The following is a 22382-nucleotide window of genomic DNA, read 5'->3' as shown; positions in this document are numbered from 1 at the left end:
AGGATTAGGAGGGAGGTAAATTGTGTGCACTGTACATGCACCCAAGTATTCTAAACCCTCTTTCACGGGGTATGGAGGAGCACTGAAGTGCTGCATTGGTGTTATTAGGAGTCTATTTGCCTGACTTTTTTTTCTAATAATCAATTGCAGCTGTTTTTGGAGTAAATCCTTCGCCAGGTGCTCAAAACACCAGCAGCCAGACTGGAGCCTGGACCTTCCCCCCAGACCAAGTCCAGTGAGCAGCTGCAGAGCTGCATTGTGGAGTTGAGTCGAGTGCAGTGGCCATTGCTGAGCACCCACTATTCCAGCTGCAGTCAGAGGGTACTTTGGGTGCTCAGCAGCTCTGAAAATCAGACCCTAGAGGTCTCAAGCTGGGCTTCCAAAATTAGAAGCTGCTTTGGAAGATGAGACTATTGAGGGCCACTCTGAAATGTAATTACAAATATGCAAGCACACTGGGTATGTGCAGAAATTCCACGATGCACACTTTTAATTGAAGTTTATGCATACATACTGCAATGTGCTTATGCAAATCCCAACATGCACCTATGCTTTGAGATATTTATTCACCGACACTGGCGGCTCAATGTTTTGCAAGCTTCTGAAAATGTAGCCTTTTCTGCAAAGAATGATAACTTGAGATAAAGGATATGAAAACACATCAGCAGCCTATGAGATGTTATTCTGTGTAAATTAAGAACTCAGACTCCTATTCACTCCACATAATCCTGGTTAATTTACTTATTGTTGCCATGAGAAAAGGAGTCCAGTCTTGACTGTAATTTGCAAACAAGTCTAACAGCGGTCAACTTTTCCTGTAATGATATTGACACCACAGGTACACATTAAGGCTAACTGCATGGGAGGCATGTTACCATTTTTCAGCCTCACATCCAAGGGAGCAGAGTAAATGGTTGTTAGCAGCTGATGGCTGTGCTGTAGATGTCTAGTGTGTCAATTACCTCCGTTTCCTATAACCGCTACTCAGAAGGAAAATAATGTGCAACTGTTTCTATTTTATTCAGGTTTATGTTTTTTTGTCAGTGGGTCTCCATTTGTCATTTTTTCTGCCACTACTGTTTTGACTTATTTTAGACCTCAACCAGCATCTGATTAACACCTAAATTATCTTGAGACACCAGAATTTCTGGCAGAAATTGATGGCTTGTGGTCTTGCACCTAATGCAGTGCAGAAATTGACCAAATTGTTAACTCTTTACAGCATCATGCAGTCTTAGATGGGACTCTAGAAAACGTCCAAACAGCAAGCTTGAAAGAGCAGCTGTTAAAGCTGCAATCTCCATTCTCAAATCACAACTAACAGACTTTTGACACTATCGAGTGATGCGATTTCTGCATTTTACTGCAGAGAACCTCAAGAACAAATGGAGAGGCTACTGGTCTGACCTTAATTTTATGCTCTTTGGACTTGTCAAACATGATGGAAAATCATCATAAGGGAGATGCCAACCCACCCTATAATGCTGGAAAAGTTTGTTCAAGATGTAGAGTTTTTTGTTCTTTTGGCTATACTCACTATTGTTGTTACAAAATCAGAATTCAAAAGTCTACTACAGGCAGTCATAAGGGGATCAAAGCCTGGAATTGCTTTGAAGTTTGCTTTTTTTTGCTCTATTATAAATCCATACCTTCAGTAATTTAGCAAGGTTCCCCTACACTAAGCAGTCTCTTCCCCTCCTTAAAAAGAAGAGACATTGTACACACATTTTTCAAATCCCTGTTTGTTTGTGCTCATCATCCATATTCATTTTGCAAGGGCGTAAGATTTAATTTAACCAGTTGTGAACCATGTAGTACAAGGAGGCCAGTGCTGTTTTCAGATAACTGTGGGCTAAATGAGGTCTATCAAGAACATAGAGCTTTTGGGGCTTTTTAATGTAGTCATTACTAGTACGGAACATAGTGCTTTATTTCTACATGTGACAAACTTCAAAGGTTTGGTTGTCCACAGCAGATGCTAACTATATAATCTTAATGAGATGATCAACAGCATGTCTAACTTTTTATTTTATTCTTTCCTCTTCCTGGCCAATACAGAGCAGGGAAAGCTTTTTTCGTTTCCTGTTTTGTTTGAGAAAAATGTGCTGGGTGATTTAAAACAATAGTTTGCTGCCATTACAGGGAAGCTACATATAATAAACATGTGTTTCATCAACATGGAACATGACAGAGAGGTAGCAGCCTGTTAGGGTTGCAACCAGCTTCCATTACAGAGTGCAATTTTAGCTGTAACTTTAGCTTACAAAATTCAGTTAGTCTGAAAATTGCCAGAGTTACTGGGAAGGCAAAGGAGAAAGTTTCTACAAAGTTTAAAGAAATTGGATCAAAGTCATTTTCAGTTAAACGTCATTTTAAAAATTACTCTGATTTGAATTTTTGACTTCTCTGGCATTTCTTTGCTTCCCTCTAACTCAAAAAACAACTATGGCAAATTTTCTATTCTGGACTGTTAAATCTCCTTGAATGTTTATTCATCAGCTATATTTGAAGAAAATATATAGGAATACAGCACAGTTCATAATGATTTTTGTCACTGACAGTGTTTGGTTTGATTGCGCACTCATAGAGGCATATACCTTAAAGCCAGAAGGCACCACCCTGATCCTCTAGTCCAGGGGTGGCCAGCCTGTGGCTCCGGAGCCACATGGGGCTCTTCAGAAGTTAATATGCGGCTCCTTGTATAGGCACCGACTCCGGGGCTGGAGCTATGGGCGCCAACTTTCCAATGTTTCACTGCTCAACCCCTGGCTCTGCCACAAGCCTTGCCCCCACTCCACCCCTTCCCACTTCCCTGAGCCTGCCATACCCTCGCTCCTCCCCCTCCCCCCAGAGCCTCCTGCATGCCACAAAACAGCTGATCGGGAAGTGCGGGGAGGAAGGGGGAGGTGCTGATTGGTGGGGCTGCCAGTAGGTGGGAGGCACTGGGAGTGTGTGGGGGGAGCTGATGGAGGGTGGGGGTGCCGACGTATTACCGAGGCTCTTTGGCAATGTACATCAGTAAATTCTGACTCCGTCTCAGGCTCAGGTTGGCCTCCCCTGACCTAGTCTGACCTCCTACTCAACATAGGCCATTCAATTTTACCAAGTTTTTTTGCTATTGACTTCAGTGGGTGCAGGCTAGGACATTACTGCCTATATTTTCAACAGTGGCTTTCATTTCAGGATCATTCAATTTGTGTGCGCCTAATTTTGGACACCTACAGGCCTGAATTTCAGACCCCGCACCAGAGCTCCAGCTGAAGTTAATGAGAGTTCCAGGTACTTGGCATCTCTGAAAATCAGTAGACACGCTATTTAGACACTCCAAAACGGAGGCACCCACAACTGGTGAACACTTTCTAAAGGTTGACCTATATGTGGCTGTGAGCAAGAGAGAGAGGGGGGTGCAAAAGCATTGTTTGTGGAGCTATAGGACCAGGGTCTTTGGCCCAGCCCTGCCAGAGTGTGTGGTTTACTAATGGGAGACTGCTAAGATTGAAACCATGGTTACATGATAAGGCTGATTTAACTTTGTAACTCCAAAAGAAAAACAAAACTAACCAACCAAAAAAATTAAAAAAGCCCCAGAAGAGTCTTTTTGTTTCAAGATATTATCACTGGCACCTGATTTAGCAGTGCTCATCAAAAGGAATGGGACAGCTCACACCTCAGAGCTACTGGTTCAGCTTCTCTACATGCTTAGGCAGACAATGCTGCATCAGTTATTTCATGCTTTGAAGGTTTAGACTTTTTTGTTTTTAATGAAAGCTGAGACTCCGGAGAATGGCTGAGAGGCCTTTCTGGACCCTGTTTTCCCCTGGTTTGTTTTGTGTGCCTCCTTAAGGGATGTGACCCACACTTTGGGAAACACTGGCCTAATACAATTTCTGTCTAATGCAGTTGAAAACGTACTTCCTACTAGAGGACACATCACAGTATTCAAGTCAGGGGGAAAAAGACAAGTGGAAAGGAAAAAGAGCTGGATTTGGGGGCTGGAAAAATCAACAGAAAGACATATACACAAAAATATACAGAGATATTCTTTTCATAGATAAAAAACATTCTGGATTTACACAATTACATATTTTAGATTAATGAGTATTTCATGGCACCAAGTTACACTTCTGATGTTTCTACCTCTCTAGAAGCAATCAGCAGTTGATTCAAGATTTCTGTGTCCACTCTAATTTCTCCTTCTCTCCACTCACCTGCATATGTTTGATTACTCTGACACCTTTGCTTAATCTTATGGAAATCCAATATTAATAAAGCAAGCAAAGAAAGGCCAAAAAAGTGTGAAGCTGTGTGGTGAAATGTGTAGGTTGTAAGAGATGATAAAACCAAAATAAAATTATACTGAAGAGTTTCCTATTTCATCAATTTTAACCATCAAACATTTGCTGACCTGAAATATTATTAGTGAAGCTTATAGAAGCACCTGTTAGGATGCAAGGTAGCCTATTTCCCCTTGTTTTTTCCTACCCCCCGCCCCCAGATGTTCTGGTTTAACTTGGATTTATACTTGGAGAGTGGTCAGTTTGGATGAGCTATTACCAGCAGGAGAGTGAGTTTGTGTGTGTATGGGGGTGGGGGGGTGAGAGAACCTGGATTTGTGCAGGAAATGGCCCAACTTGATTATCATGCACATTGTGTAGAGAGTTGTCACTTTGGATGGGCTATCACCAGCAGGAGAGTGAATTTGTGTGGGGGGGTGGAGGGTGAGAAAACCTGGATTTGTGCTGGAAATGGCCCAACTTGATGATCACTTTAGATAAGCTATTACCAGCAGGACAGTGGGGTGGGAGGAGGTATTGTTTCATATTCTCTGTGTGTATATAAAGTCTGCTGCAGTTTCCACGGTATGCATCCGATGAAGTGAGCTGTAGCTCACGAAAGCTCATGCTCAAATAAATTGGTTAGTCTCTAAGGTGCCACAAGTACTCCTTTTCTTTTTGCGAATACAGACTAACACGGCTGTTACTCTGAAACCTGTTAGGATATAGATATTCAGGCCTGTCTGTAAAGGCCTATACTCTAAGAATTTAGGTGTATTCTTATCACTTGGCTAGTTATAGAGGTATAAAAGAAAGAATCAAAATCACTGTCTTCTGGTGTAAGGGCCTTCTCTTACTGTGACAGTCTGAGGCCCTGTGCTTAGGCTAAGGCCTTTGGCTAAGCAGCAGAGGCAGCCATAAGCTAGGAAGCGAACAGTCACATCCTCACATTCCAAACTAGTCACATTGAAAGAAGGTGCTATTGGGCTGTTAGGAATACAATCCTGTCCTGATAATGCCTATCGCCTCCAGAGAAAGAGAAGTGCCTAGAAAATGTAAAAGGAAACTTAGTTTGATAGCATCCTGTCGTCTGGCAAGAACTCACTTATCAATAGCTGGGATGTGAAATCCTCACTTCTGTATTGTCTTGTCATTATAGTTTCCACTTTGCTATTGTTTGTCTATATAATCTCTGTCTGGTTCTGTGATTGTTCCTGTCTGCTGTATAATTAATTTTGCTGGGTGTAAACTAATTAAGGTGGTGGGATATAATTGGTTACATAATCATGTTACAATACGTTAGGATTGGTTAGTTAAATTTCAGGAAAATGATTGGTTAAGGTATAGCAAAGCAGAACTCAAGTTTTACTATATAGCCTGCAGTCAATCAGGAAGTGAGTGGATGGGTGTGTGTGGGGAAAATGGGAACAGGGAATGTGGGTAAGGAAATTGGAATCATGTTTTGCTAAAGGGGGAGATGGGAACAGGGAATGGGGGTAAGGAAATTGGAATCATGTTTGGCTAAGGGCAGGAATGGGAACAAGAACATAGGTGTAAGGCTCTGTGGTATCAGAGCTGGGAAGAAGGACACTAAGGAAGGAAACTGGAATCATGCTTGCTGGAAGTTCACCCCAATAAACATCGAATTGTTTGCACCTTTGGACTTCAGATATTGTTGCTCTCTGTTCATGCGAGAAGGACTAGGGAAGTGGGAGAGAGAAGGAATAAGCTCTCTAACAGCACCCATCACCCTTTCCTTTCTCTGCCCCACATTAAAGGAATTCTTTAATTCCTAGAATGTTGGGTAGAGACTGAATAGTGCTATCTTTTCGAGTCAATTCCCTTGCCAAGGGAGAACTACTTCTTACACTACGCTGTTATTCTATTTTAAGAATCTTAAGCAATAAGGCTTTCACCACTTGACTTGGAAGATTATTTTTACTAATAGATTTTATGACTAACAAGCATTTCCCTGATTTAAAACCTACATTTTCCATGTCTTGAATTCATCCCAGTTATCTCATTCATACCATCCTAAACAATGTTTCCTTTTTTGCATTTCTCCCCAATTGAGGCTGTATTACACTGTTTGGCGAAGTGTTTTCTGTATAGTACTTACAGCACTTTGGAATCCCTTTGGATTAAATATACAAAATAAATTAAATCAACGTTATATTAAATGAACCAGGAGAAATACCGATGCAAGCAACACAGATAACATTAAAGCCAAGAATTATGAGAATTACGCTTATAACACATACAACTGAAACAAAATCACAAACATTGTAATATTGCTATATAATAAACTATAGAAGTGTATAAATTAGAAATTACACGACAAACAGAAAACTTTAGCATACTGTATGGAATTCAGCGTCAAAAACTAAGACAAATTACATGAGAGGTAGATATGGGAGGAGCTAAAGAACTAAAAATCTTAAATTCTGAAAGAAACAGTCATTTCACAACTGTTGCAGGACTCAGTCCTACTCAGATCCAACTCTCACTGACTTCAGCCACTACCTTATTACATCTTTATTTCTCAACCAACTCTTCCTCTTACTTGGCAAAATTCTCAATCTCCCAATATGAAAATTAAATACATGGCACATTTTAACTTCTGTATTCTCACCAATTCTGGCTATACACAACATTTTAATAATTTTCCTACAGTGTGAAAAAATCCTTTCAAAACCCATGCTCAATTAAAGGAAAATGGCTCATCACATTTATTCAAACCCTCATAATATTAAGCAGCGGGGCTGAAAGCAAGCATAAATTTGTAGCTCATGGTTAATTTTGAGCAAAAAGTGGTGCTTGAAAATCTCCCCCTATAATGTAAAGCTAATTCTGCTACTGTTGCTGACATGCCCATTCCATCCTAAACATCTTCTTTCAAAGGTACAATGGCAATTAAGTGCTGAACTTCAAAGTCATTGTTAAGTCTTACCTATCTTCCCAGATAAAAAACCTCCACTAGGTTAAACTGGAATTAATGTTGAGAGTACAGATCTGTAACTTAAGGGTAGAAAAGAAAACACAAAAACAGTCATGAGATTGTTGCAGTTAAACCCAAAACAAGTATTAAAAACCCAGGAAATACAGAGGTACGTTTAAACTTAATACATCCAAACACAGAGAGATCATTCCCGAGAAACGTCTAACAACTGCTACATATCTTACAGGACCCAGTTTTACTTAATTTTAACTTAAACTGATGAACATATGTACTTGAAACTTCTCAGAAAATTCATTCTATACTCACAGTAAATATTGTAAACTTGGGGATGATGCACTGTCTTCTTCATATAGAACAAAGCTGCTCAGACAAAACACAAATCAACCTTTACTACAGAGTCACAGCTAGTGCCTCCATAGTGTGTTTATGGACCGGATATCCCTATGACACTTGTGTGATTTATGAGTAACCACACTGAAGCCAACATATGGTTGCCTAACACATTTCTTTATAACCTTGTTTTACACACAAATGCACTCAGAGTATCCATGTGATAAGTTGTAGAACCCTGTGGTAAACTGCAAAAATATGTGATTAATTAATATATGGTGTACCTTTGACCATCTCACTTGCTTACTAAGCCATCTCCCTATGACTTGTTCTAACAGTCCAAAACCCCAGAGCAACAAAACACCCTTTTTTTTTAAATCAATCTGCCAGAGAAATGTTTCCTCCTCCTCCTGAGTGCGAAGTTTCTCTGAAGTTGTCTGCTTAGTCACTAGTATGCAGAATTTGGAAATAAATCTGTGTTTCCTAGCATGTGTAAATTTATGAGGTTCTACGGTATCTACTTAAAATGTATTGTGCATTACATTGTTTATAGAAATAAATACTTCTGTTAATGGAAGTCAACATTCTGCTCCACCCACAAAGATGTGGCCTTTTACATTTTTGCAACCAGGTATCTATTGTAAAAAAATTAGAGGTCAAGTTTTGCAATATTAATTGCACAATTAAGCACACTTAAACCACAACAAATTGCACACATTTAATGCTAAAATTGTTTTATATTGTCCCAGTTGTTAAAAGCATGCTTGCGTGAAAGCAGAATTCTTAACAGTTTGTTCCACTATAACAAAACACATTTTTACTGACAACTAAAGTACAGCATTATTGGACACAGTGTCCACTGCATCTGAGTGAACACTAATATTTTGGTGCAGGAATTTTATGTATTGACTCACTATTGTTTCATAAACAAATATGGAACAGGACACTGCACTTAATCCTATCCAACATCCCAGACACTGAGTCAAAAACTTGTGTCAAGCACCAAAATAAATATAAAAATGCCAGTTTTGGTTTTCATAAAGAAAACCATCATTCTCACCTCAGCCCACCCATTATTTCTGGCCTTCAGTTCTTATAGAGTGGAAAAAAATGGAGGAGCCATCCAGTCTACAGTACAACAATAATAATCCAGATGAACATAATGATCAAAATCAGCTCTGAAAGAATGGCTCAACTCAACTGAGACCCTCCCTACTCCATCCAGCCTCCAAGGAAAAGGGTAAGCACATGAGCTGATCTTGCAACATGCCTCGAAGGTGAACAAATTCAGGACCGAGGGGGTCGTGAGATACTGATTGCACACAACATCTTCCCCAGATCTTAGAAATAACAGTGTAGGGTCTGTCAGATGTCTGAGTACGCTGATCTAATATGTTTTTATTTATTCATGCATAATTGGGTTCTTGTGAGAAGAGAGGTGGTCTCTAAGGCTTTGACTACACTATGAGCTAGGGTGGGACTTTCCAGCTTGTGACACATACTTGCCCTACCTCTCATCCAGCTAGTGGGAGTATGAATAGCAGTGTAGTCACAGTAGCACAAGCAGCAGCAGAGGCTTCCCAAGTACATACCCATCGGTTTTAAGTGGGTTTGTACTCGGCATGGCTCAGCCATGCCACTACCCATGTTATCGCAGCTACACTGCTATTTATACTCATTAGCTCTGTGAGACCTAGTGTCAGTATGTGCACACAAGCAGGGGAATCACACGCTCAGACTATAAGTCTAGCCTAAAATACCCAGGCCTCGGAGAATAAAACTAACATCTTAACTGCATCCAGAAACTAATCTGAAACCCTTGCAGACTAGATAGCACAGAGATAACATGTTCCCTGCATGAAACACTAATATGGGTTCTGATCTTGCAAGTGTGCTCAAAGACAGGCCTCACACCCCCACAGAGACCCACTCATTTCAGTGGGGCTCTGTACAACTGCAGGAGTCTGCCTGTGAGCATCTCACTACAGTATTGGGACTTAATTGGGCAACCGCATTCTATCCCAGCAGAAGACTCCAGCTGGTCTTCTGTGATGAGTGCATTGTGGTAATCCAACCTGGAGGTGACGAACACTTGGATAACCCTGGTGTGGGAACTCTGTATCTAACAGGGAAGGTTGCAACCTCCTTGTCAAGTAGAGATGAGCAGTCAATAGGGCATAAATAGCAAATCTGAGTTACAGAAGATGGCCAAACCAGTAAACTCTAATGAAATTATCCACTCAATGTGCAGTGGCAGTCAAAAAAGCGAACAAAATGTCGGGAATCATCAAGAAAGGGATAGATAATAAGACAGAAAATATCAGATTGCCTTTATATAAATCCATGGTACTCCCACATCTTGAATACTGCATGCAGATGTGGTCGCCCCATCTCAAAAAAGACATATTGGAATTGGAAAAGGTTCAGAAAAGGGCAACAAAAATTATTAGAGGTATAGAACGGCTTCTGTACGAGGAGAGATTAATAAAAACAGACTTTTTAGCTTGGAAAAGAGGCGATTAAGCGGGGTATGATAGAGGTCTGTAAAATTGTGAGTGGTATAGAGAAAGTACATAAGGAAGTGTTATTTACTCCTCATAATACGAGAACAAGGGGCCACCAAATGAAATTAACAGGTAGCAGATTTAAAACAAACACAAGAAAGTATTTTTTCACGCAACGCACTGTCAACCTCTGGAACTCCTTGCCAGAGGGTGTTGTGAAGGCCAATACTATAACAGGGCTCAAAAGGGAGCTAGATAGATTCATGGAAGATAGGTCCATCAATGGCTATTAGCCAGGATGGGCAGGAATGTTGTCCCCAGCTTCTGTTTGCCAGAAGCTGAGAATGGGCGAGAGGGGATGGATCACTTGATGACTACCTGTCTATTCATTCCCTTTGGGGCACCTGCCATTGGCCACTGTCAGAGGACAGGATACTGGGCTTGATGGACCTTTGGTCTGACCCAGTATGGCCATTCTTATGTTCTTATGACAGATATCACTTTCTGCATTCTTCTGCTTGTTTTTCCCAACCCATCAGCTGTGTTGTTCTCAGTAAGGCAGAGAGTTTGTCTTTAACAATTAAACTAACTTTATTTGAACATGGCAGAACATTCTAACCAGAGCCTGGTGTCTGCAGTATTGTGGCTCCCTGATCTATCTGCAGGCCTCAGCTTCCCCAGTCAACCTGGATAGAAGTTGCACCAACATCAGCAACAACTCAGTCTTGCCCAGAATGAGCTTCAGATAGCTGCTAGCTCCCACCCAAGCTCCAGTCTCAGCCAGCCACTGGGAAAGCTGTGTGATCGCACCATCCAAGTTTGATTTAATGGAGACCTGGGGCCAGATTCACCAGTGTGCTTGATCCACTTTGCCCGTAAGCAGCACAAAGTGGATTTAAAAGGGCCAGAGATGGCCAGTGCAGAATTGCCCTGTGCAAGGAAACTTCCTGCCAATAGAAAGCTGGTGGAGAGACTTTACCTCCCCCACAGGCGGCACATGAGTCTTCCATTTGTGGAGACTTACATGCAAGCCCCTCCCCCACTCTGCTCCCTCCCCCGAGACCCCCCCATTTGCCTGCCCCCTCCCCCTCTTCCCACAAGGACCCCCCTTGCCCACCACTCGCTCCTCTCCACAGAGAGAAGCGAGCAGCTGGTGGGATGGCGCCATGGGGGAAGAGGCCGAGTGGGCAGTGCCTCCCCACACTTCTAGGGATCTTCGCTTCCAGCGCTCCAAAGGTGGTGGGCCGGTGCACCTCCAAAGGGAGGTGACCCACGCCGCATCTGTAGCATTTGCCCTCCTGTATGGTCAGCCTTATTTGGGGAAGCTTAGCCTCCCCAAGCCTCTTATATTCAACATCCATTACCCCCTCTGATTCCAGCCATTTCTCTGTCCCCAGCAGAGAAGCCGGCAGGATCATGAGGAAGCATAACTCCACTATGCCTGCTCCTCCACTGGCATACACTGGAGCTGCTCCCCTACAACTCGATCTGCCCCAGGGAGCAATGTCATCAGCTACTGAGGGTAATGCAATCTAAGCTCTCACACGATCTCCCATAGCAGCCTAACTTACATGCTGCACCAGAGGGGGGAGAGAATAGAACGCTGTGGTACCCCACACAGGAAAGACCTCACAACTAAAGCTAGAGCTGGGTGATTTTTTTTTGGCCAAAGAGTTTATTTACCAAAAACTGCAATGTCGGCTGACCCAAAACTATTTGTGAATTTGAGCTGACAATTGTGCCCAAGGAAAAGTTTTTCAGGACCAGCAAACTATGTGTGCGTGCGACCTTTTATAACCTATATCCCAAAGGGTAGGACGCTTGCCAGGCATGGGGGAGACCAGGTTTGATTCCCCACTCTGGAGCAGGTCCTAAAATTCTGGTCTCCTCACTGCCAGGGCTCTAACCACAAGGCCATTGGCTATTCTGGGATGGGTTGCTCTCAATTTCTCCTGTTGAAACTGCTGCATGTTTTATAAATATTTAAATACGCATTGTGCCAATGACCAACAGCAATGAGAACGACTCTACAGCCTGGAGACTAAGGCACTCGCCTGGGAGTTGTGGATTCAAATCCCTCCTCTGAACCAGGCAGAGAAGATGTGGACTTTTCCAATTGGCTGACAAATCACAAACATTTTCTGAACCAAACCAAGTATTTTCCCTGATCTTTTTGGTTCCCTGACAGTACTAAAAAAAAAAAAAAAAAAAAAAAAAAAAAGAAGTCAATCTATTATTCACTCTACTCACAACAAACAAGAAATCACCTCACTGGGACATCTCTAAGTGAAAAACACAGCAACTCAAATGTAATTCTCTGTACGAGAATCAGCAAGCATGCAATCTTTATCCATTGCCATAATGAGACTGTAGACCAAGGAAATCAGAACAGGATCTGTGCCATACCCACGCTTAAAGCCTTCAGGATGGTCAAGAAAAGTTGAGAATTTGGTGTAATCCCAGAGCTGCCTCACCACAACCTCATTAATAAATTTCTCCAAATAAGGAATGTTACCTATCTCCTTAGACAACCATAATTCAAAGCCATTTATCTGTGTAGAGGGTATTTAATGAATCCATATTAATTTGACAAAACTAAACAGCAGTATAGTTGCTTTGGAAAGTAATATGACCATTATGTACCACTGCAAGAACTAGCATCTTGAACCATCCAAGAGTAGAGAAAAAAGAGACAGGAACACCTGAGGAAAAGATCATCTGGATCTAATATCGTCCTTTACTATATGTCCCCCCACTCTGCAATTACAGATATCTGCTTGCAGAAGCAATATTTTACCATTTGCTTGTGTTTGTTTGTTTCACTGTGACACTGATCAGATCCACAACTATATGCCCCTCAATTTACTGTATATTTGGACTGCCAAGGCGGTTTCAATAATATTCTGTTTTCCTGATACACAGTGGTGCTGCTAGAATAGAAAATCATGTTATCTTTAAAGATTTATAAAGATTCATCATTTAGCACTCTGCACCCCACTGAGGCAGGATATAAATATTCAAAATTTACCCTGCCCCCTGCTCAGCAAATGAATCGGATTTAGTTACATCTTATGATCCAATTTAGAAGTTATAGAATCAGCTATTTATATTAAATAAAACCACTCTTCCAATGGACAGCAAGGGAAAATAAATCATTTATCCTGTTAAGATTTGTTAGATAGTTTCCACCCCACTGCTTCTATTTTGTTCCATGCGATAGATGCTCAGGTACCTCGGTGACCTTGGTGGAATACAAACCTCACTGGAACAGAACAAACGTTAGTCTAATTCAAGTACACTAGGTGTGATACCAGTGGTTCAACTTTCCTTGATCTACAGAGTATATTCAGGAGGAGTTGGGAGTTTCAGTTTGATAATATTTCTATTACAGTTAATTATTCAAAAGTAAGAAAATAAAATGCAATATCTCCTATTAGTTATTTAGAAATAAATCAATCTGACCAAGTTTAAGGGATAGGGAGAGAAGGGTTAATTATCCATATTGGGTTGAAGACAAAATAAAAATAGGTTTTGCATCTAGTCCAGAAATCTCCTGGTTACTATACATCCCATGTACAGACACAGCGCTTGGAAGATGTTTACGGCAATACAAAATCACCTCTCTGTCCTTCAAGAAAAGGATTTTTCCATGTATTCAGATGAGGAGAAGACTGTTCTTTATACTTCTTAAATGCAAAAAGTGATCTGGTGGTCTGATTGTGGGCAACAGCATGGCCCTGGCAGACACAGGAGCTGATAAGGTTCTATTTTGGTCCTGCTCATAAGTCACAAACTCAGTATGTGATAGGTAACCACCAATAGTTACAGATGGGTCCAGCCAAAACCCCAATTTCAAACACACAAACTTCAGAGTTGTTCAGAAATCCTAACATGAATCTAACTTTGACTTGTACAAATGGTTACAATCTTTAATCAAAAAAAGAAAAGGAGTACTTGTGGCACCTTAGAGACTAACACGGCTGTTACTCTGAAACCAATCTTTAATCAAGTGGCCTGAATCAAAATCTCTGATCCAAATATCTCCACAAAAACTGTGGTGTTGGAAACTTGGACCCAGATGTTGTGGACCGGGTCCATCACTACATACAAACTAAACTACCTCTGTATTTCAAACTCACCAAAACTTGGACTCAGCTGCCTGGCTTTCATATGACTATATACTTCTTCCAAAGTTTATGAGGTTTTGTAATCCTTGGAATACACACAAGGCTAGATTCTGATCACATTTTCATCAGTGTAAATCCAGAGTAACTGCACTGAAATCAACAGACTCCGGATTTTGGAGTTGAGAATCTTACTCAGAGAATTTACTAAAATTAAAATATTCTAATAGAAGAGGTTGGAATTATAGGTATCAACAATATCTACTAAGGTTGTATTACATCTGTACACACACAGTTTCTAGCCAAAATATGGTAGCTTGGATTAAACAAGTTGGTGACATGAGTTTTTTTGCCCCCCTACAAAGGCCTTAGTACCTGAAAAAAACAAATTTTATGAACACACAAAATTGGGGGGAGGGCGGGGACAAAAAAACTTCAGAACAAAAGACAGGTATGAGACAGGTAAGAATAAAGAAGAGTCCAACAGTGTAATAAGGATTCTAACATACGTTTAGCTTTCAAAACCATTGTGTGTGTCAGAACTCATTAGATGCATTAATCGCCTGCATTTCAATGACCCCATATAAAAAAGTGCGAAGAAGAAATCCTGAGGATTTTTTGTGTATTTTTGTTTTTATTTAATGTAGTTTATTTAAAAATTACGGTAATATAAAATCTAAAAGATTTAGGACCCAACAGCATCCTAAAGCCGCTGGAATTTTATGCAATCTGGCACATTCAATTTGAACCACTTCAAGACTGATAATAGTTGCTTTGAAATTGACATGGTTCAGGCTGAAACCAGTCTTCAAAGAAAAACTTGCATTAAAAATCCTCAATCTCCGTTTATGTTCTGAGCCCATGGTATGTGTGTATTTCACAAGGAGTGCACACTCCAGCTTGCATTATTTAGTACTTAATAAAATTAACATTAGCTGCAGAAAATAGGATTTGAGATGACATTTCAGCCAAGAGATCTTTCCAAGACTGGAGAAGAGACCACAGCTAAGAAACCAATTCTGATCCTATTTTGTACCCCTCGCATTATTTGATTAACTTTCTAAACCTAAGTTAGCACACAACACATTAAGAGATGTGCAGAAAAATAGTAAATGAGAAAGAATATACTATTCAGTTCATATAATTCCCCCCCTAAAATGCCTGTTGTCCATGATTGCAATGTGCTGACCAAATACATCCATTGTATTTATTTACTAAAGAAGGAAAATTCTCCAAGTAAGTAAAAGTAGAGTACAAAAATGAATTAAGTGCATCCTTTAAAGCAATTTCCTCTTCAACAGGGAGAGCAATCCCCTCTATGCAATTTATCTCTAGTAATTATTCATCCACCATTATTTATTAAACATTTTCAAATGGGAAAAATCAGAATTCTAAACCCCCAACCTTATGGAACAGAAGAGACTGTTAAGTTGTCACGAGGATTAAACTAACCCTTCCATCCAGGCTCCCTTTTGAGCATATTTGGGATACATCTTTTTAATATTAAAATACAGAACATTTTTTCTCTGACTTACGGTTGGTTGTTCTGCTTTGATCACTCTGAACGCTGTCATTTGACTGGTTGCTTGAGACAGAGGATACACTCGAGCTCCTGACAAAACCAAATGCTGCCAACTTAGCTGCTGGCAAGCGTGAATAGCCAGGAGGACGAAGTCCAGATTGACATGGCTTGGGGAGATTGGATTTTGCAGCATTTGGGCACGGGCCTTTTTTTAGATCAACTGAAAGAAGAAACAATTTGGTGTTAAAACTAGGAAACCAGGACATGTCGCAGAGTACTTAAAATAAATCAATAAATTAATGTAATATGAAAATGAACATGAGTATTAAAAGCTGCCTAAACTGCATGGGTATCTTCGCCTTTCCTCAGCCAAATATACATTTAAAACAATTACAGGTACAGTTCACAATGGATTGCAAAAGGTGAAATACATTGAGAATCGGAATGTATGAAGTCAAAAATCCATCCAACTAATGGACTAACAAGCAAATAAAATCTTTTATAAGTGAGTTATTGTATTACTTTCCACCGTTAAATCCTATTTTAGTTCTGCAAGCTAAAAAAATTATATATATATATATATATATATGAATGATTTTGGAAGCTACATGGTAGAACGATTGTTTCAAAAATGGCAGCATAAAGCTGTATTCCCACAAAGAAAAGGATTCTGTAAAAACCAGATAAAGTTGCTAAATGAAATCACCCACCCACTTAAACTCTTAAAAGAAAGGAAATGTCCACATCAGATTCCAAGACCAGAAAGGATCATTGTGATAATTTATTCTGACCTCCTATAACACAGGCCAGAGACGGTTCCAAAATAATTATCTTTCAGAAAAATATCAAATCCTGAATTAAAAATGGCCAGTGATGGAGAATCCACCACAACCCTTAGGAAGTTGTTCCAATGGTTAATTACATTAATTGGTAAAAAGTTATGCCTTATTTCCAGTCTGAATTTGTCTAGGTTCAACTTCCAGCCATTGGATCGTGTTATATCTTTCTTTCTTAGATTGAGGGGCCCCTTATTAAGTATTTATTCCCATGTAGGTACTTATAGACTGTAATCAACTCACCCCTTAACCTTCTCTTTGTCAAGCTAACGAGATTGAGCTCTTTCAGTCTATCACTATAAGGCAAGTGTTCTAGTCCTTTAATCATTCTCATGGCTATTCTCTGAACATCTCCAATATATCAACAACCTTCTTTAACTGTAGACACCAGAACTGGACACAGGATTCCAGCAGCGGTTGTACCAGTGACAAATACAGAAGTAAAATAACTTCTCTACTACTCAAGAGTCCCCTGTTTATGCATCCAAGGATTGAATTAGCCCTTTTGGCCACAACATCACACTGGGAGCTCATGTTCAGCTGATTATTCACCATGACGGCCAAAGCTTTTTCAGAGTTGCTGCTTCCCCCACCCTGTAAGTATGGCCTACATTCTTTGTTCCTACCATTGTGTAAGTGTGACCTACACTTAAGGTATGCTTAGTTAGTACACCTTCACCCTTAATATCCCACATTCACCACTTCTACTGTCAGACTCCTCCCTGCTACAGAAGTTCAACCGAAGCAGATGATGTTTGGCTAAGTTATAAACTACTGAAAACTAGAGTTTAAAATGGAAAATATTAGGCAACCTCAGCAATAGAAATTGCCACCAGATCTACCTATAGTACCTCTGATAGCCGTTAACTGACCATTCTTCTCCACTCTACCTCTGACCTTATTGTTAACTGCTATGGCTCAGCCAGACTTTTCTAGACAACTCAGGAATATCATTTCATAACTTTCCCAAATTATCTTCAACTAGGGATATATGATCCTCCAAAGGTTTGGAGTTTGAGTTTTGTTTGAAAAGCACAAAAAGTCTGGATGCTTAGCCCAATTAGATCTAAACTATGCAAGCCCCTTTAGTACACAAAATTTTGTTAGAAGGCTTGCAAGAACAGGTTTTCTTCTGAGTTTTCTGCTATTTCTTTCCTCCAGTTAGGCTACAAATACTGCAGTTCTCTCCTGATATTTTGGCACTTCTGGGTTTCCATCCCTGTTGGAATCCAGGTGTGCAAAGGCGTACAAAAGTGACAAAGAAGAAAAAATAAATAAAAACCAAAATTTTCCAAAACTTTCTGAAAAATTGGGTTCTAGAAATGTGGAAAGATTCAGAGTCTGCATGGGGGTAAGAAAGTTATGATTTTTTTGAACCTATCCCTACTTTCATCTGCCCTGGAAGTTCTTCAACAAAGTAGTGGGATGTTTAAAAGCCAGCAAGGTTATACGTTTATTCAGTCAAACTCCTCTCCCCACTTTGTGAAAACAATTTACACATTAGAATTGAAGAATATTTCAAATTAAGTGTATATTCATAATTGTATAGGGGAAATGGGAATTAACTGCATAGAAACAAATACAGCATTCGTATTATCACAATATTTAAATCCACCGTAAATTATGTAGGTCATAGCCTTATTATGTTTAATTAGGGATTACTGTTTGACAAGACTCTATGGAAAACAAAAGTAACTATCTGTCTGAACAGAAAAATAGTTTTAAATAATACTGGAATTTGACATATACTTGCGAATTTCAGCACAATAATACTAACCAGATATTTTTTAAAAGAAAACAATATATGTAACAGAAATGCAAAAAAATCCCCAATCTGTTTTTTTAAATGATTTTCCTTTAAAGTACTTGACATAAGAGTAAAAGATTATCCACTAAGCCAACAATGGGATTTACATGGTAATCCCTTATAACTGTACTTAGAAAAACATTTAATAACTTCTCAGGATTTTAGATAAATACTAACATTTAAGAAGCCAGGTGTTTGAGTGTAAAGTTTTTCACAGGCCATCAGATGACAATGGGCACACATGCACAAAAAAGATTTTTGCTTTTACACTTCTGCATTATTTTGTTAACAAGTGTATTTTACGTGAGCTCTACTTTCTCATCTTTTTGCCTCCGAATTATTACACAAAAATACAGCACAAATTCTTTCATGCATTTTCTAGTGTTTGATCTGACATGTGGCAACAACTATTACTTGACTTAAACAAAGGAAAAAAACTGGGGAAAAAACAGGGGGGGGGGACCCTCAGGTACTAGCTTACCTACACTGTCCCTCCATGGTGCTATGACCATGACCTGGAGGGACCACCCCTAGAAACTGAGAGGATAATTTGGTCTCTTTTGACCATTAAATCCTTTGAGTCTGATTTTCCCCTGCCTTGCATCATGTGTAGGTGCCATTTAGACCTGTGTAAAATGAGCTTGAGACACCTCTCTAGGTGCTGGCCTGCCTCCCCAGCCCATGAAGGACTTGCTGCCATGTCCCAAGTCTGTTTTATTCTTCAAACATAAAACTTCAGCCAAAAAAAAAAATATCTAAACAACACAGTTCTTCTTCCCAGCATGGGCTACAACTCCCCAAGGCTTTTCTCCTCGTCTCTCTCAGTGCTAAAAGGTGGACACACCACATCCCACCCCACCCTTCCATTTCAGGGTCTACTGCAGGAACCCTCTCCCTCCTGCAACTCCTCTCTCAACTGAGCCACTTACCGGCTTTTATAATTACTTGACCCCTTTCCAGATGGGGCTTATATCTGCCCAGGGCTAGCAGGCCCCAGGGCCCCTTACCCTTAAAGGGCAGACTACCCTGTTACAACTACCAAACGTGAATTCTTCACTCACACAACATGTGGGACTTTACACTCACTTTACATGGAAATGACTACACAAGGGACAAGGCACTGGAGAACTGGGTCTTGATATTTTCCTGTCACTGCCAACAAGATTGGCAATGAATGCAAATCATATTGGTTGTTTTTATTTATTCTCTTTCAATTAAGAACACTAAAAAGTGCCCAAAACACAGGCTCCATGCACCCCACCAGTTATTTAAAATTGAAATGTGTATTTGGTTTTGTAAACAGCAACAATCCATACAAATACTAAGACCATCATGCATTGGCCAATATTTCAAAGGCCAGGCAAAACAAATGGGCCTCTGCAATGTGGACATTTGAGTAATGGGTTCAGGAATGCAATCACCAACTCATTTCCTGTAAGCCAATGAACAAATGATGACTGTTACAGGTAAAACATAAATAGCTTTCAAGCACAACTTTCTTGCCTTACAGTTCAAGTACTAAGGCTTGGATTCACAAAGGGATTTAGGCCTTGTGACACTACATCACAAGATCTAACCTTTACATGCCTAGAAAATTACAGCAATTCACAAAGAGTTTGTCTCCCTATACAACGAATAGGGGAAAGACAGATTCCTTAGATTGCACTCCACAAAAGAAGCTACCTAAGTTAGCCAATGGGAGATGCCAACAAGAGGGGTGTGTGCTACGTCCCATCTCTCAGAGACAGGTACCTAAATTTGGATTGCAAGTGTTTGTTTATCTCTGCTAGTGATCCACGAACAGGGGAAGACAAATGTTCCTCCACCTTAGTCACATGCAAGGCCCAATCCAGTAGTGTGCTCAGAGGCTGCCTAACTCAGAGGCTGCAAAACAGCTAGAGGAGGGCCTCCCTTTAGCCCAGTGGTTAGGGTACTCATGTGGGACACGGGAAACATCTAGTTCAAATCCCCTCTTTGCCTGATGAGGACAAGAGATTTGAACCACCTCTTGGTTGAGTACCTTAACCACTGGACTATGGGAGGTAGATCTTCCTCAATCTCTCTTACTGAAGTTTTTTCATTTTAATTAAATATTAGTTGGTCTAGTAAAGAGTGAGAATTACTCTGAAACCCAGCATTTAGAGCAGGAGGGTCAAACACGGAAAGGGACAGCATCCATACTTTGTTAGGTACCAATATTGGTACCAAAGATGGTAGCGGGTAGAGAACAGTGCCTTGATGGAGATCTTGTAACACAGTGCCATGGAGAGAAGCCCTGGATTCTGTTTATTCTTGGCTGGCAGCACAAAGATGTTTCCCTGATGGGAACCTCTATGGGAAAAAGTTCTCCGGCTCCAACGCACTGGTGTGCAGACACCTGAAGTGGAACGGACACATGCAAGCACTCCAAGAAGAATTAAGTTATTTTAATGAGCAGCTTTCCTTTTAATAAAAATCTGCCAAAATAAGCTAACAAAAACTGGCAAAAATTTTTCCAGCTGTCTACCTGCTTGAAGCTAATTATAGAATTAAGAATTGTTGCCTGTACATTACATGAGTCAGTTTCTGTGAGACTTCAGCTGTTTCTATCTGGGAACGAGAAAGCGTTTACAGGTGGTCATTGGTAACGCAAGACAGACGTGCCTTAGAAGCCTCAAGGAAACTACCAAGCAATCATTTTGTAAGCATTCGTGCAGCATGTAAACTACATCTCCATAGATGCAAATAACTAAACAATAACTTTCAAGTGAGCTCTCTGTGAAATCTGAAAATGTTTCAGCTAAAACAAACAATAAGTAAAAGAAAATGGCTGAGTACATTTCGGTATGCATAAAAGGGATCTGTAGCTCAACAACTCAAACCCTCCTTGAAATTCAGGACCCTTCAAGTTTTTGTTTTTTGTGACACATTTTCCCCCAAAGATACCATTTTCCCTCAACAGGGACTTGAAATTGGATTTTCTACATCCCAGGCCAGTAGCCAAACCTCCTCACCCAACACACACAGGCAGCTGGGCTGCACCTTAGGTCAACCTAGCTATGTCACTCAGTGGTGTGAAAAATTTACACCCCTGAAAGACATAGTTAAGCCAACCTAAGCTCTGGAATAGACAACGGTCGGTCGACAAAAATGTTCTTCCGTTGACATAGGCTTGAGTGGATGGATTTACTACAGTGATGGAAAACCCTCTTCCATCCTCATAGTAAGTGTCTATGCTAGAGAGGAGTAGCTTCAGTGCTGCAGCTGATTGTTTGCAGGGCAGATATACTCTTACTCTCTTTTCAACACCTCCTACTGAAATGAAAGCCTCAGGTTTTGTATTTCAAAAACTGAAAATTCAACACAATTCCATTTTCATGAAAATATTCAAGGTTTTTTTTTCATTCCATTGAGGGGGGAAAAACGGTCAAAAACTTGAAAGTGGTCACAAAATGGAACTGACGTTCTACAGCTAGCTCTAATGGTTACCCCCATTATGGAGAATGGGTTACCTCCAAATATGGAGAAACTGAGGCAGAGGTGAAGTGAGCTGTCCCAGGTCACACAGCAATCAATGATGCCGCATGCATATTTTGGATGAACACAGAAGGTAATTCAATCTTCGATCTCTTCTGGAACTTCCAACAATTGTTCCAATCAAGGATTGATAATTTTCCTGCTATGGTCACCAGGAGTTTTTATCTGAGTAAAAACCTTAAAATGGATCTTAAGATGTTTTGCTACTTGTACATGAACAAGAGTCACTGGACTGCATGCAGTACCTTGGATTCCCAGGTGTTCTCCCACCCAAGTACTAGCCAGGCCCAGGACTGTTTGGCTTCCAAAATTAAAACAATAGTCACTGGACTGACCATCAATTAATGGCAACCAGCCAATGGAAACAAGTTTTCAAATAAACCTGGGTCGGATTTGAACCAGTGACCCGGAGTCAAAAAAGCTATGTGTCTCGCAATCTGCTGAGCAGTGGTGTAATGGTAAAAAAATTGAATGGGTAAACTGACCTTTCTGCTGTTCCAGGCTGGGCAG

The 22382-nt window shown here is 40.4% G+C and overlaps 1 protein-coding gene across 2 annotated transcripts in view; it reads right to left on the bottom strand.

Moving 5' to 3' along the window:
* Positions 1-22382, bottom strand: part of MTUS2 (microtubule associated scaffold protein 2) — a 304252-nt gene that overhangs the window by 255243 nt on the left and 26627 nt on the right. For both annotated transcript variants that reach the window (XM_084629404.1, XM_084629405.1), the window contains exon 3: positions 15727-15933. In XM_084629404.1, the coding sequence (XP_084485530.1) occupies positions 15727-15933 (207 nt within the window). The remainder of the gene's footprint in view (positions 1-15726; positions 15934-22382) is intronic.

The sequence above is a fragment of the Lepidochelys olivacea genome (assembly GCF_965140295.1).
Source record: "Lepidochelys olivacea isolate rLepOli2 genome assembly, chromosome: 1".
NCBI lineage: Eukaryota > Metazoa > Chordata > Testudines > Cheloniidae > Lepidochelys > Lepidochelys olivacea.
The sequence above is the reverse complement of the archived record's forward strand: the minus strand, read 5'-3'. Positions and strand labels throughout refer to the sequence as shown.